General features: G+C 48.2%; 1 protein-coding gene across 1 annotated transcript in view; it reads left to right on the plus strand.

The window, feature by feature from the left end:
• DLGAP2 (DLG associated protein 2) overlaps nucleotides 1-16719 on the plus strand; it is a 724732-nt gene that overhangs the window by 392761 nt on the left and 315252 nt on the right. The window contains exon 4 of the mRNA XM_049704257.1: nucleotides 3631-3663. Within this exon, the coding sequence (XP_049560214.1) occupies nucleotides 3631-3663 (33 nt within the window). The remainder of the gene's footprint in view (nucleotides 1-3630; nucleotides 3664-16719) is intronic.

Below are 16719 nucleotides of genomic sequence, written 5' to 3' on the forward strand. Positions count from 1 at the left end.
TATCTCTTCGTGGGTGCTTCTCGGGGAAGAAGGTGATAACGTGAATCACATCCTGCCAACTCCACGGGGGGCGCGCCTTTCGTGCTGTGGGGCTCCAGGGGTGTGTTCAGGCTGGTGCAGGGCTTGGGGAAGCGTCCGAGGACGGCAAGGCAGGAGCGGTTACCCGTCCTGGAAGCAGAGGGACCAGGGCCGTCACTGGCCGAGCCCTGCTCAGCGCGGGGCTCCGCGTGTGCTCAGTGCACTTGGCAGCAGCAGCGAGAGCCACCTTTTGGATGAGAACCAGATGTGGAAACCAAGGCTGGAGGGGGTAGCGCCTTCACAGGCCACCGGCCCCGACGGGGCGGGGGCAGCCCTGGTCTGAGTGGCTGGTCCTCCCTCCTCATGAGCCTGGGAAATAGTTACTTTTACAGTGAATCGCGAGGGAAGCGAAGCCCCGTCCACTGCCTAGGGACCCCTAGGGTCTTCGGTTGCGTAAGCAAGTGGGTCAGGGCTCCAGGCTGTGTCCCCTCAGCCACATTGCCTGGCGCTGAGTTACTGGCCACGCCTCCATCCTTCCTTTGTCCCAGCACCATCCTCCCCCTCCCCCCACGCCCTCCCCTCCCCTGCCCTCCCCTCCCCCCACGCCCTCCCCTCCCCTGCCCTCCCCTCCCCATGGCCGCCTCTGGTTAAGATGCTTTGTGGTTTGGGACCAGTGAGTCCTGTTTCTCTCTGCCACGGTTCCTCCTGCTGCAAACTGAGCTCCAGGAAGGAGGGGAATATCCCCACATTGCAGACGGGTGCTGATGGCCCCCAAAAGCCCTCACGCCCCCCTCACCCTGAGCCCACGCTTCGCCATCACGTGAACCCTGAGCGTACCACTCCATCTAATGCACCAGCCTCCCCTGGGACTCCCCACGTGTGGGCCCGGTGGCCTGGGCCTCATACCTCTGTGTCCCCCCCGCCCAGCGAAACCCCCAATGCTGTGACTCCACCCCCTCCAGCACTTCCTGGGAAGCTTCCTGCAGCTCAGCCCGCGGTTCCCCTCCTCTCTGCTGCTGCTTTGTTACCCACAGGGCCCTTCCAGCACTGTGACATTTAACTACAACCAGCCTCTGAAAGGCCTCCTTTTCCTCTAACTGCAAAACTTCTCAACGAGGAACGTACCTCCCACTGTCTATACCACAGGACCCAGGACAGGCGGGGATGTAACTGGGGCTCAGAACGTTCTTATGGATGAAAGGGAATTTAAGGGACGTGTTAACTCAGTGGGCTTTCTTATTTCTGGGGGCGTCAGCGTTTCTCACACTGGAGTTGTGCGTGCCGATGGCCGTGCGCCAGGATTTGGTCAGATCCTCAGACCTGCCGCCCTTAGGAGAGGAGACGCCCCTGTGTCTGGACCTCTCCCTGCTTCCGAAGCCTCTCTTGCTGCCGCTTGGGAAATATCTGTGCACATCAAACAGCTACTTCTCAGCAAACCTCGGGCAGGATATCTCGGACAGCACGGGGTCTTAGCGTGTGCTCACGCTGGGTTGTGTGCATTTCTGCTCCGTGTGTCTGGTTGCCAGTGAATCCCCAGCAGCGGTGGGCCTGCTGTCTCTGCGTTGTGGACACTAGGTAGAGGGTGCACCCGGGGGAGGCCCAGGGCCGTGCCCCTGAGGCACTTGGAGAGGGAGTGTTGGAATTCAGAGTGTCATCGCAGTGAGGTCCGCGGCCCGCCGTCTGCCTGGGTCACTGTCTGGGTGTCAGTTGTTATTCTGGTGTGTGTTTCTGATTGTGAGATCATAGCGTCTGGAGATCACGACCTGTGTGATGAGGGGTCGGCCCTGACCCAGCGCCCCTGCCCTCACGCCGGCTGGGAGCTCCCAGCATCCGCTCGTTCCTTCCAGCTCATGGGGCGTCGGGTGCTCTGGAGCTGTTTACTCCGACTCAGAGGTGACTGCCTCCAGGATGCATTTGCTGGAAAGAGCCGGGGACCCTCACCGCATCTCGTTACTAATTCCTGTAGTTCATGGCAGAAGGCCGGGACAGACCTTTCAGAGAAGAACGCTGTCAGACGTGCAGTGACAGGCCAGCTGCTTTGTGTCCTGGGCTTATAACACACAGATGACGGATTCTCACTTATGATCTTGCTGGAAATGATTTTTTTTAAGGCTAAGGCCTAGATGGATTAATAATTGAATTTGAAATGACATTTGCTTAAGACTTGCGTTCTAGAGAAGTTCATATGCCACCGGCTCAACTAATACCTTCTTCCCAAGGCTTTTGAATGATCTTTGATTCACAGAATTTGAATTCCTTGAGGGTGTCAGTTACTGAGTCATCATCATCATCATTGTGCCACTACTGTGTTTTGAACTTGCTGTGTAGTTTTGAACGTATATAACATGTATAGCCCGTGATGGAGATGAAATCTACTGAGAAGGTCTTGAATTTCGGTGTCAGTTTTGATGCAAATTCGGTTATCATTCCACAATTCTCATCCCGGGTAAACAGCCTGGTGTTGAGTTTTGCTGCCATACAGGGCAGTGAGGGCAGAGGGTGGTCAAGGCCAAGGGTGGGGCTGGGTGTGAAGTCTGGTCCCGCAAGTGCCCGCTCTGAGCTCAGGGCCACACTCTGGCCTGTGGCCGCCCCTCCCCCGCCCCATCGTCATTCTGGGATCTGTTCCACGAAGGCTGAGGCCCCAGTGGTGACCTCTCCCTGCAGGCAGATCTGTCTCCCCAGGCCCCAGGAGGAGTTCGTCAAGGTGACAAGAGCCCATCGGGCCTCAGATGCACCCCTAAACGTGGGCAGCGTCGGGGGCCCTGCCCACATAGGGCCGCTGGAGTGTGTGTGCAGCCCAGAGTTGAGTTTGGGAGCTCGTGGTGAAGCAGACTGGGGTGGGCTCCTTCACGGTGCCTCCTGGGCCTCTGCTTGGGAAGCGGGGGTGGTACCTTTGCCCTGCAGGGCTACCCCGGGCCTTGGTTCTGGAGGGCAGGGCAGGGCTCAGGGCTAGGAGTTCTTGTGTACAGCCGTCTTGGCTTTCCCGACTCTGTGGCTTTCGGACTCTTCCTGGGAAAAGGAAGCGCCACTTTCCAGTTTCTGGTGGGAAAGCCTGGCGGCCCTGCGTCCACCATGCTCACAGGTGCCCGGGCTCCCACAGAGGTGCAGCCTGCGGCCCCTTGTTCCCTGTGGGTCCCGGGGCGCGTCCCTCCTGCAGAGCCTGGTATCCAGTCATGGGCCTGCTTTGCGAGGACTCAGTATTTGTCCGTTTTAGTGTTTTTACTGAAATACAATACTGTACTTTTGCTCATCATTATTTGTGCTTGAGAGATCTAACAGTCGTAATCAACGTTTTCGATATTAAAATTAAGTGGTAAAATACATCGTTATTATTTCAGCTAAGTAACCTGAGTCACGTACAGCTGTCAACATGTATTTAATGTGTGCAGATGCATATGACAAAGAGTTATTGTCATTTTTGAAAAAGAATGTATCATGTAAAACATTTGCAAAGCAGTTTCTTTACAATAGAATCTGCTGAGGTGCAAAGGCAGAGCCGGCTGTCTTGCTGGGGCGGCCGGATCGCACCGTCTGCCTGTCAGGCTGCAGCTGAGCCTCTAACTCAGTGGCAGAGCCCGGAAGTAACCATCTCTCTGTCTGTTCTGTTTGCAGAGTCCCAGTGCACCCTCTGCGGGGAGCCGGAAGGTGAGTGCCTGGCCCTCGTCACACCTGCCTCAGGTGGGCATGGCCTGTGCTGTGACAGACGCTGCGGAGCCTGTCAGAGGCGGGTTACAAATCCAAAGCACGCTCTGTGTGGTGTTTGATGGAACAAGTGAGTAAAAGAATCAGAACCGAGCGCGGGATGAGCTTTGGGCAGGAGGTGCTCATCTCTAAAGGAAAATTGGCAGCGCACCCAAATTGCAACCCTTTCGGTTTGGCTTTAGAAATTGCAGTTCGTTTTCTCCGTGTAATAAATGCCAGTATTACAAATACATATGAATTGGCTTTAAAGAAATTAGCCGGTGGTGCTGACGGGCCTCACGTACGATGAGACCTCTGGAAACTCTAACTTCCTCCTTGTTGTCCGGGGCGGAAGGTTGAGGGTGCCCCCCTCAACCCCGGGGCTTCCGTACATGCACGCGATCACGCCACCAGGAAGGTGTCTGCCCGCAAGTCGAAAAACAAAGAGAACCTAGTGTTAACTTGGAAATTCCATCAAACACTGTATTTCCTCAGTTTGGGGTTAACAGAGATGTTAGGAGTAAGTTTGGAGTTCTTCCCGTGTTGTTTAAGGACTATATAACGATAGCTGTGGCAATGATCGCTCACATTTTAAAGTCTTAAGCTTCACTGTCATGGAAACATGAACTTTGGGCCCCTGGTGTTTCCAGGGTCGAAAGACGCGTGGGGTTTTCTGGTCCTCGGGGCGGCTGCTCCAGAATGAAGGTCGAGAGCGGGTTTCAGCTGAGCTGCGCTGCCTGGTGATGTGGGAACCGCGGAGATGCCGGGGGTCGTGGGGACTGTGGGTGTCGTGGGGTGTCTCGGGGTTTTGCGGGGAGCTGTGGGTGTCGCGGGGGGACTGATTGAGTTCTCCACCGTGTCCTGTGCGCTGTCTCGTTGTTGCAGGTTTGCGCCCCCGCCCTGGCCTCCCATCTAATCTCCTTGCTCTTCCCCACACCTTTCGTGGAACGTGGTCAGCGTGCTACGTACCCTGCAAAAGTCGTGAAACATGAAATTCTTGTACGTGTTGGCGGCTGCAAACCGTGCTGCATGTCTGTCTCAGTGTTTCCGCGAGCGGCCGGCCGTGTTCTGCGGGCATGTGCTCGGCGGCGGGCGGGCAGGCAGAGCGCGGTCCCCGGGTCGGCGGAGCCCGGCGCGCGCGAGGGGCGAGGGGCGGAGGTAGGCACGTGCGTCCCCGGGCGTCCAGGCTCGGGGGCATCGGTCCCTGTCCGTGGACGCCCAGGGCGGCGGGCTGGCTCCGGAGTGGACGAGCCCCCGGCGGGCCTGCAGCCCGGCCAGGCGGGACCCAGGTCCAGGCTGAGGCCCCAGCCCTGCGCTCACACCAGGGCCGGCCCGACTCGGACAAGCTCGGGGCTGCTTCCATCTGCTCCGGTCTAAGGTCCACGTCCCGAAGGCCGTCAGCCCAGCAGAGGGGGAACTGTCCGGGGAAGCGGGGGACACGTTTGTTCTTGTTCTGGGGCAGAAGGACTTGTGAACGTTTAGTCACAGTCTAGCTTGACTCCATGTGAGAATGACCCCAGCCGTCCAGCCGGAGCCCCGAAGGTCGGGAAGGGGGCTGGTCTCGGGCTGCGCTGGGCTGGGTAGCTGTGGGGCAGTGGCTGGACCCCCTGCAGGCCCCCCCCCCCCCAGCGCAGTCTGATTCTCTGCAGCCATTTCAGGGTTTCAGACATGCAAGTGGGCGGCTCCAAATCAGAGAGCAGGAAAGACTGGCTGGCACGGCCTCAGCTGTGCTTTATTTTCTGAAAAGCACGATCATATGAATATTCATACATTTTTAAATCATTTAAGTAATTAGTCTAAGTGAGGGCTGGCTGGGTGCAGTGAGCGGAATCTAAAATCAGCTTTTTTGTTCAGTAATTTCTCCGGCGGCTTCAATCAGTTTACTCGTAAGCCCCGTGCACAGGGGGGATCAGAGCTGGAGGCTGGCAACAGGATGTACAGCTCAGATCCGGGCGCCCCAGGCTCTTCACACCCAGAAGGTTAAGGCGTCAACTGATTGAGCTCCTCTTTCTTGTCAGAAGGCTGTGAACAGCGTTTCACTGCTAAACCAGTGAAGTGGGAAACACCTATTTGCATTTTAATGATTGGTTCTCTGGGAGAGAGCTGGTTCTTTGGATCCAGATTGAATAATTAGCATTGTCTCCGATGATAATATCTGTGAAGCTAGTGAGACTAGGAACCCAGTTTATGGGAGGCTGGAGACCTCAGAATTCTGAGATTGTGGATCCCTGCACTGCTGTGGCCTGTTTTCCAGAGAACATAAAAGTTTAATTGTGTATAAAATGTAGATCACGATTTCAGTATTGCTTACACTTTGTACGTCGTCTCAAGGTTTCTGAAATTTGGATGGCTATGTTTTTATGAGATGAGAATGTTTAATGGGATTTATTGTTATTTACTGGTATCTTTCTTTCTACTCAGAGTATACAGACCACTCAACTCTGAATGCTTGCAAGAGAGGGTGCGTGAAAGTGGGGGGGGGGTCATTTAGTGACTGAGATTCATCTAGGCATTTGCAAGGGGACAGTGACCACAGTAATTCCCTGGGATGGAGACCCATTCCAAAACAAAACCAAAAAAAGCTTAAAATTTACTCAGAGCCATCTCATTTGTTACAATAATTTTCTATAATAATTTAACAGTAAGACTGTCTCCATTTGTATCATTTCCCTAGTGGTTCCTATTATCATTTAGACCTTGGAAGTAACTGGATGTTATTTAGTAAGAAGGTCACCTTCTCAGATCTTCTTGACATTGAAAGTATAGCTGAAGGTTTTGTATGATATAATCCATTACTTTAATATAGGAAGATAATTTAAGGCTACATGATCCTTTCCAAACTTTACTCACAGATACGTGATACCCCTTGCTTTTTAACAAGACCACAAGGAAAATTATGGACATTTGGTGGGACCACAGATGTCCGTTCATGCATTTGTCTATATGTTTACACTTTTGTGGTTCGACCTGCCCTCCTACCCAATAGATTTTCTGATGTGGGAAGACAGATCCTGATGCCTGGGGGGATTGAGGAGAGCTTATTTGAAATCTACTATAATGTAATAACAATGTCTTACATTTATGTTATTTAACCCAATTAAAACTAAGAAATACAATAGGCTATTATGATATAAATTTGGCATGAAGGAATGTGCTACAAAAATGTTAGGATGGATTTTAGAATGAAAGATTTTTCAGTGATAGAGACCTTAAGATTATAACTTCAAAGCAGTGGACCATTTGTGGTGGCATAAATATACATTGGATCATTGGGAAAATCTTATTTGTAGAAATACCAGTCCAAAAACAAATGTAAGGTTAAGAAAAGAAAATCTCAAAAAGTTTAAAGTGAGGGATTTTCTTTCTAAATCTGAATTTTTTTTTTACTTTGATCATGTTGTTTTTAAATTGCATACTGCTCCTAGAATTTTGGACAGACATACAGACTCTTGTATTTTACTACAGATAGAATGATTCCCAAATACGTCTTCTTTCTTCATAACCCATCAGTTCAGAAAAGGAGAGTTTCCCCCGGTATTTATAGTGTTATGTTCTTGATTTTTTTTAATACAAATAATCAAGATTTTCCCTGCAAGTGACTCTGAACAGTGGAAATTTCCACATTATTTTTGTACCTTAATTGAGAATGTGTCATCCTGAGATTTTTAAGGCCCCTCAACAATTAGGGAAAATAATAAGGTGGCTTTTAGAAAACTGGGCATCAAAGGGTTTAGAGAGAAGCAATTCCATCCCTCCTCCCAGCTCTCACCCCCATCCATGGAAACGGGGGGGGGCGTTAATTCTCAAATACAACTCGTGCCTCTCTTGTTTTAAGATCATACCTTTTTAATTGTATGCTTTGGATAAACACCATCTTTTCTGATTGCTCTTCTTGGATGGTTAGTGGAAGATAACCACCACTTATTAAGTTCTCCACGTGTGCCAGGCACTCTAGAAAAAAAAAATTAGTGTTGCTTAGGAACTGAAGAATTCAACTAATTTTTGAGAGAAAACAGAACTCTGCTCCAGCCAATCTGTCTTCTAGGACCTTAAAATGGTTTGTGTTATAGCGGAAATCAGAAGATATTGCCTAGGGTAAGGCAGAGAATACTGTTCCTCATAAAAGTTTACGATGGAGGACATCAGAAAGCATGGAAGACTGTCCCGTCCCTACTACACACATAAAATCGCTGCATGATTTTTATCAACATTTGCTTTCAGCACATAGTTGAACTTGAATGAAAGGAAGAGAGGGAATCGCTTAGGTGCCAAGAATTAGGAAAGGATTTTAAGCCCGAGGGTAGGCGTGAGTCAAGGGACATTGACCTCTGAGAAGTGAACCCAGAAAGGCACGGGGGTGGGCAGAGCGCTGATGCTCAGGCAGATGAGAGACACTGGCTGCACCTGTGGGGTGGGGTTGGCGGAGAAGCTGGAACTGAGCCCTGGGAATGAAACCCAGAATCTCAGTGAGTTTCCCCATGTGTGAGAGAAGAACTGGAAAACACTGACCCATGAAAGTATTAAGGAAGCTTATCACATTACCAGGGTCATGGGTAGAATATGGTTACCGACAGGGTACACACACTCCAGGCACGGACGTGAAATCTGAATTTCTACCACCTGTGTCTGAAGGACCATGTGGTGAAATTAATGTGAACGCTGTTCCAGAAGCAGAAGCATTTGGGATTCTGTCCAAACCTGACGGCTGCGGCAGAATCGAAATCTCAAATTATCTACAGGATCTTTGACAAAACAGGGCTCCAGGGGCTACTCCTCCACTTAAAAAATAACCCCCACTTTAGATAAACATACAATAAAACATAACCCCTGTAAAGAAACTTTGGGGGTGAGAAAACGTGATAGAAGGGTGAGAATCAACAGACTTGCAGAGATGTTGGGTAGGCTTAAAATTACTAAAGAGATTTTTAAAAGGAAAAGAAATCATAATAAAACAACTCTCTGGCATGAAAACAAAGACGGATTAAAAAACAGTGTACCTAGAAACAAGAAATGTCATTTAAATTCGCTCCTGTGTCCGTATGTTATAAGTGGATTTGACAGAGCTGAAAAGAGAATGAGCAAGCTAGAAAAACGATATGAGGATATTATCTAGAGTTTTGCATAAGCATATAAAAGATACTATGGAGAGAAAGGAGACATTGCTCAAAGGAGGAAAGGCTGAGATTTTTCCAGAACTGAAGCAACGGGCTGTGCCTCCTGATCTACAGACCACCAATACTGAAGCCAATAAATAAAGCACATTCATATCTTACAAAGTGAAACTTCAGAGTATGAGAAGCAGGGCTTCCCTGGTGGCTCAGTGGTTGGGGATCCGCCTGCCAATGCAGGGGACACGGGTTCAAGCCCTGGTCCAGGAAGATCCCACATGCCGACATGCCGCGGGGCAACTAAGCCCGTGCACCACAACTACTGAGCCTGCGAGCTGCAACTACTGAAGACCGCGTGCCTAGACCCCATGCTCCGCAACAAGAGAAGCCACCACAATGAGAAGCGCTCTCACCACGATGAAGAGGAGCCCCTGATCGCCGCAACTAGAGGAAGCCCACACACAGCCACGAGGACCCAATGCAGCCAAAAAAATAAATACATTAAGATAAACAAATTAAAAAAAAAGAATATGAGAGACAAACAAATGATCTTAAATGTAGCCAAAGGGAATATACAGGCTACAGTGACAGCAGAGGCTTACTGTCATCAAAATTGATGCTAGATGGCATTGGCGTTAGAGTCACGTCTAAAGATTACTGAGAAAAATGAAGGGAGTAAGGAAGATGCCACATGTGCAACAGAAATCTCATTAGAAGAGGAAAGGGGGAGAGAGAGGGGGGAAAAGGCTCAGATAACACAAAATACGAGAGAAGTGACTCAAGTATTTTTTCAGATAAATAAAATCATTATTTAATGATAAAAGGATACTGCTCTAAGAAGCTAAAACAATCATTACTTTAGAATAGACTGAAAATATGCAAAAAAAAAAAAAAACAGACAGAAAAGAAAAACAGGATTACAATGAGAAACTGACAAATTCAAAATTCTGATGGGAGACTCCCTAATCTCATTATGTACCCAGAATCTTGCAGGAGGAAGCTGGTTCCCCAGGGAGAGAGATGAGCTCCTAGGTGTTTCCTTTCCCCCCAGCATCCCTGCTGGGAACGCTGTCTACTGACAGCTGAAGGGAGTTCTTGCCAAGGTCAAGGTTTAGTTCTCCGCTCCACCTCAGTCCTTTTATACTGTGGCCCTGTGGCCACAGCAAGTGCTTGCCCAAACAATCTGAGCTTTTATTGGAAATATTTGCAGAAATCCAGAACCCAGTTGGCTTCAGGATGAAAAGAGATTCCTCTGGACCACATTCTCTCAGTGTACCATCTCTGCCTTCCCTTCCCGGGGCCCCCAAAGCTCAGCGAGCCCACCTTCCAGCCTTATAGCCTGAGGCAGATAAATATCTATTCCTGAATTATAGGTCAGAGGGTATCATTTCCTTCCTCAAACGGTGTCAAGGTTCCCTGTCATCTATAGGATGAACTCCACATTCAAAATCTGCCGTAAACTTGCCCCATCTTGCCTTTTTCACCTCATGTAGCCACAAGTAACTCATGCACCCTGTGGATTCTGGTTGCCACATCCTAACAGAGGGCTCCAAGAGTGCACTTGGACACTGAAGGATTTGTGATGGACAGAGGTTGGAGGAGGGCTGGTGGGGACCGTGTGTGTGTGTGTGTGTGTGTGTGTGTGTGTGTGTGTGTGTGTGTGTGTGTGTGTGTGTGTGTGTGTGATGAGCAGAGAGGGGGGATCAAGGGACACACAAGGGGTGGTTGGCATTTGTTATCTCAGCAGAGGTTAGTTTTGCATGTACAGGGGGAGAGGAGACTTGCAGTATATTTGCATTAAGCATAGAAAAGTCTAGAAAAGCCTTCAAGGACCAGCTCGAGCTCCATCTCCCTGATGCAGGGTTCTGGGTCCTCTCCATCACCCATGGGCACTCACCCTCTGGGATCTTCCATGCCTGTTGTGCTTCCTGTTAGCCTTCCTCCCATTCTTTTTTCTCCAGGGATACCTGTGGGAGCACAACGTGTGCCAGACTTGGAGCTGAGTGCTGATTTGTAGGCGCTCTGAGCACAGGAGCTGTGTCACTTCATCTTTACATCCCAAAGTGCCCAGTTGCATATTTCTGAACCAAATGCATAAAGCTAATCATTAGTATATCTGGTCTTATTGCCAACAAAGGCAGTTACGTAAGCTTCGCTCAGAGGTGAAGCTACAGCTATTAAATATGATAAAATAGAGTGAAAGTGGGGATGAATTGCACATACCATCTGGTGTCTGAGACTCTGTCACAATTATGCATTTATGCCGAATGACATAAAATGCACAAAGAACACTAATTTGCAAATTTCTAATTTTTTTAGATTATCCAATATCTGAGATTCAGGCATTCAGCTGGCACTGAAACAATTTTACCTCATTAATTTGCTCAAGAAATAAATAAATATTCTATGTTTCTGGTCACCAGATCATTTAAATATCAATATCAAGTTTCAGGTTTCCAACATGTAGGTAAAGTGCTGTCTATTTTCTTGCCACTAAACTTATGCCTATTTGTTGCATTCTTTTTTTTTTTTTTTTTTTTTTTTTTTGCGGTACGCGGGCCTCTCACTGTTGTGGCCTCTCCCGTTGCGGAGCACAGGCTCCGGACGCGCAGGCTCAGCGGCCATGGCTCACGGGCCCAGCCGCTTCGCGGCATGTGGGATCTTCCCGGACCGGGGCACGAACCTGTGTCCCCTGCATCAGTAGGCGGACTCTCAACCACTGCGCCACCAGGGAAGCCCCTATTTGTTGCATTCTGAAGCCTATTTGGGAGGTGAAGGCACACACAGAATATATGCAGTGGAATGTTGAGAAGCGCCAAATTACTATTTCTAGTAATTCACAATAAACGCCTTTATAATATTGGAAAAAATGGATAAAGAGAGAAAGTTAACATGAAGACAGGCCCTGACATTTGTTTCCCATGTTAGAATGTCGCCACCTTGAAAGCAAGAGCTTTGTTTTAAATTTTGAATATCATGCGTGTCCCCTCAGGGTCCGTGCATAAAATACCCAACATTTAGGCTGCCTTTTGGTTGATCTGAATCAGTATCCTCGAGAGAATTCTTTCCATCTTCTTAAGCTCTGGGAACACGAAGAAGTGGAGTGCTTCTGTTTCCTGAGAATGAAATGTCCGTGCAGAGGTTAAATGAGCTCCTCTTACTACCCCTTTTCCTGTAATTTTCTAACCCTGAGTTTTATGCTGTACACTGGCAAACGGTGTGAGAATCCTTTTGGGAGTCTCGTTCTGACGTGACGAGTACCAAGACACTTTCAGAGACAAAGAAGCGTTTCTGTGCCTTGGACCTTCGGGCAGAGTTGGCTTCATGGCACAATGGCCGTCCCAGTGCCACCAGCCCTGTAAACCCACTTTCTCCCGTGGGTCCACAGGGCAGCAGCAAGGCCCTGAAAATCAGTGAGACAAGTCTTGGAGGTAGACAGAGGCAAGGAAAAGGCCTGATTGAGCAGCAGGGCTCCTGATTTGGATGTAATCAAGGGCTTCTGGGCAACTGCCTGTGCTCTCACTCCTCTGTCTGCCCTTCTCTGCTGACTGTGTTTGCGACTTCATTCCTGCCTTTCTCCTGGATTTTCTTCGTTTTCTTCGCCTGCATTTCACGAGCATTCAGTGAGTCCCAAGACTCTGTACTGGGTGCCAGGAAGAAAAGCTGGAGGGTGTTCCAACCCGGATAGAGTTCTTTGAGTTCTGAGAATGTTCTGGAAAGACCATCCATCATGGGGCCAGAGCGTCTGTCATCAGCATTTCACAGAGGAGATGACGTGAAACCTTTGGTTTGACCTTTCTCCAATACTTGCCCCAGAGTTTGTGTTTACAGGTTTGGCTGGGTTTAAGGTATTGCTTGTCTTTTAAGTGACTGACAGAGACGAGAAAGCCTTCTTGCTGAACCCCTTGTTGTTATTGATGATATGGGTTCATAATTTTGCTTTTCTCTCTGATTGTTACATCTCATTACCAATGTTATGAATAACAAATTATTGAGATTTTTACAGCATCTATCACTGTAGAATAACCTTGGAGGTAAACTTCCCAACATAGAATTACTGTGTCCTCCCCCAACCGATCTTGTGGTCAGATGACCCAGAACTCAGGGTATGGACCTACAAGTTGGCAAAATGCTTGCAAGGGACACCGTGTTTTAAAAATAGGGCAATTGCTGTGGTGTCATGGGCAGATCAGTGATCTTGGAACCAAAAACGCGAACTAGATGTATGTCTCATTTTCTAAAAATGTTGAGCTAGCCGCGGTTCTGTCTTCATGGGATTCTCGAGGGGCTCTTGTGAGATGACGTGTAGGGAAGGGATCGTTAGAGATCATGTTTTCCCGGCTGGAAAGAGTTCTCAGGAAAGGCCTTACTCAGCAAACCTGCCGCAGATGATGGGCTTTTTCCATTTCTCTTTATTTTTCCTATAGTTTCCCACTAGAAATGCCCCCTCACATCACCATAGACACACCGTCTTCCCTTCAGCTCAGCTCACTCTTGACTATAATACAGAGCTTCCCCGCCTCCGCCCTCCATGCACCGTGGGTGGTTTTGTTTCCTGAAGATTGTGTGGGCCTCATCTCAGCAAAATGGGAAATGACGTGCAGGTGCAGGGGCGGGGGGCTGTGTTAAAAGGAGTAGAATTAGGGACATGGGAGCTACTCAACTATATATATGGAGTGAGTGGAGTCAGGAGAGTTCAGACCTGCTGGGACACGGGAGCTACTCAACTATATATACGGAGTGAGTGGAGTCAGGAGAGTTCAGACTTGCTGGAACATGTTTCTCTGAGACTAAAAATGGAAAGAAAAGCAGGATATACAACATGGGCAAGGGAGAGCCCTTCGACAGATGCGATTATCGATCATCACAACTTCATTAACTAATAGGATAAAAAATCACTGGCTTTGCCCTTAAATATCGTTTTGGAAATACATGCCTTTTTGGACTCCTGCCTTGTATCCAAGGTTATCGACTTTCCTGGGGAGAAATACAGGCTCTGTGTCCAGTGGAAGGAGAGTTGGGCCAGGAATCAGGAGGCAGTGTCCCAGCTTCTTTCCGTTGATGGAAGCGTGAGCTTTCGTGAGAAGCTGCCCTGTGGACCTGATGTTCTCGGCCTAAGATTTCCTAAGTTGTGTGTCTACACGCACATGCACGTCTACAGACTAAAGTCTTGGCTTCAAGTGTCTCCGTTTTATTTTCTAGATGCTCTGCATGGGCATCAACGGTTTCCATGACATTTCGCATCATTGGCCTTTGGTTTAGTGAAACTCTGTGTCTTGCTATTAGACGTGTGGTGGTGAAGGCAGATGGGAACTAATTGTTCAGAACTGTGCTGAGGGCTGACCCACTTCCTGCTATTCAAGTTCATGATTCCTCCACCTCTTCACGATATTGGTGGCAATTTTGGCAGATTAACTATTACCAGACTAATTAATAAATTGTTAATTAAACTAATGATAAGTGTACAGAATAAAAATGTGTGGAAAGGGGGAAAAAAGGATATAAATTAGGAATACAAGATTAGAACTAAACAGGTTTTGGAACAAATCCAGCTTTCTCCCTTTAAGTAGACCTTGAACAAATTGTGCAACTTCACTGAGACTGAAGTCTTCATCTGCAAAATGGGTAACATGGTATCCACGTTACAAGGCACTTTGAAGATTATAGTGGTTAGCATAGTGCCTGGTACCTAGTAGGGACTCAGTGACGTGTGTGTTTTGCTTTGCCGTTTACTTCTTTGCTAAGTTGTCGATTATTCTGTGTTTTTATTCAATGTGTATTTGTCAGGTGTGATTCTAGGTGTTGGGGAAATACAGGATGAGGAGATAGTTGTGCATCTAAAGAAAACCTGAGAAAGTGACAGTTGTAATAAATAGCTACAAATAAACCAGTAGTTGTAACGATGATGATGAGGATGAATCCGTCGTTTCATAGAAAGTTGTTCCCACTTATAGTAAAATGTGGCTCATAAGGTGAAGAGGTAGTTCAGGGTAAGCAGAGAATGGAAGTTGCAGAGAGGGAATCTTTTTATTTATTTATTTTTACATTTTAGGGCTTTTCTAAGAGGTAGCTATAGAAACCCTTCACCTCCATCTGCTAGAACCACTTCCCTTCCTCCACAGAAGAGAGACCCCATCAGATGGATGCATCGCCGCCCTGGTGGTGCCTGTGTTAGCACCTGTATCAGCCTGGGGTAACACCTGGCACAGAACAGAAGGGCAGTAGATGCTGTTGACTCAGTTGGGGTCGCTCACTGTTGAGGCACCAACAGATTCAACAGGGAACTGTGCCCGAAGAATTCCCCACATTTGTCCTCCTGACACTGTTAAAGGCTAGAGAGAAAAGCAGAGAATCTACGTATAAGTGGACCTTCCCGCAGTCCTTCCAGACCTCACCATCCTTGGCGTTTGGTCTGGGAGGGGCATCGGGTGGGAGAGGTGTAGGATGTGGTTGGATCTTTCTCAGAAATGCTCAGTGACCCTGAGTAAAGTGAAATTTCCATTTGGGTCTTTCTGGGAATGATTAGTTTGGGAGTCTTAGGAATACACCTGAGAGCAGTCCGTAGAGGCGTAAACTGATCGACACTGAGGAGGGGACCTCAGCTTTGATACAGACTCCACATTACAGTTTGATTGGATTATATGTATATGTTGACCTGATATAACTCTTTTAACAGGCCTGCTTATTATTGGTTGTTGTTTTTTTTAAAAATAATTCTTTATTTATTTTATTTTTGGCCATGTTGGGTCTTTGTTTCTGTGCGAGGACTTTCTCCAGTTGCGGCAAGCGGGGGCCACTCTTCATCGCGGTGCGCGGGCCTCTCACTATCGCAGCCTCTCATTGCGGAGCACAGGCTCCAGACGCGCAGGCTCAGCAGTTGTGGCTCACGGGCCTAGTTGCTCCGCGGCATGTGGGATCTTCCCAGACCAGGGCGCGACCCCGTGTCCCCTGCATTAGCAGGCGGACTCTCAACCACTGCGCCACCAGGGAAGCCCGTTGGTATTGGTTTTGAATAATGAAATTCGAGTGATTTCAGTATTCTCCATTTTCTCAAATTCTGAAATAGTTACTTAGGTATTGTGAAGCAAAAATAAGAAAGTTACATAATCAGATTTAAGAAGTAATTAGAATATCATCATTTTTAGGTGAGACATGAGATAAATCGAGTTTGAATTGATATCTCTACAATCAGCACTCGTTTTGGGTTTGGGGTTAGAGCCACTCATGTGAGTCAGTATATGGAGATGGTCTATGATAGGTGAGGGCGTCAAGCCAGGGGACAGATGTCATCTAGTGGAAAGAAAGGCACATACGTCATATAAATGCCGTAACATTTGTAACTTTCTGTTATGATCGTGCCAGAGAAACAGCAAATAATTTCAACTGTGAGATGAATAATCAATTGTCCGACGCTGGACATGGGAACAGCATCTGAAACAAATGGTGAGCTGGACCCTAAAATAGGACAAAGACTTAGGAACCATGGTGTTGGGTTTGAAGGGGCTGTAGGACTCAGATCGCGGGCAGCTTTCCGTATCAAGCTGCAGATTTTTTGTATAGCTCTTCAAGGGGGCCCATGAGCCGTAGGTCTGTGAATACCCTAAACTGTGTGCGGAACTTTTGAGAGTGTCTATATATGCCTCGGGGCAAAAGGACATAGAATTTTCATCAGTTTCTCATAGAGGTTTATGACCTTGAAAAGGTGAGAAGAGCTGTGAGTGTGGGGAGCCTGGAAGGGAAGATTCCCGGTCTGTTCATATTTCAATGCTGTGTGTGTCCATCTCCACCTTGGATCTCTGACGAAACCCACTGGACCCCTGGGAACTGACCTTGGTCATGCTCGCTCCCGAATTCCTCCTCAGGGCCAACCCTCGTGACAAGAGAGAGTAAGTAATACGTCCAAATAGCTGCT

Source organism: Orcinus orca, chromosome 21 (assembly GCF_937001465.1).
Source record: "Orcinus orca chromosome 21, mOrcOrc1.1, whole genome shotgun sequence".
NCBI classification, from domain to species: domain Eukaryota; kingdom Metazoa; phylum Chordata; class Mammalia; order Artiodactyla; family Delphinidae; genus Orcinus; species Orcinus orca.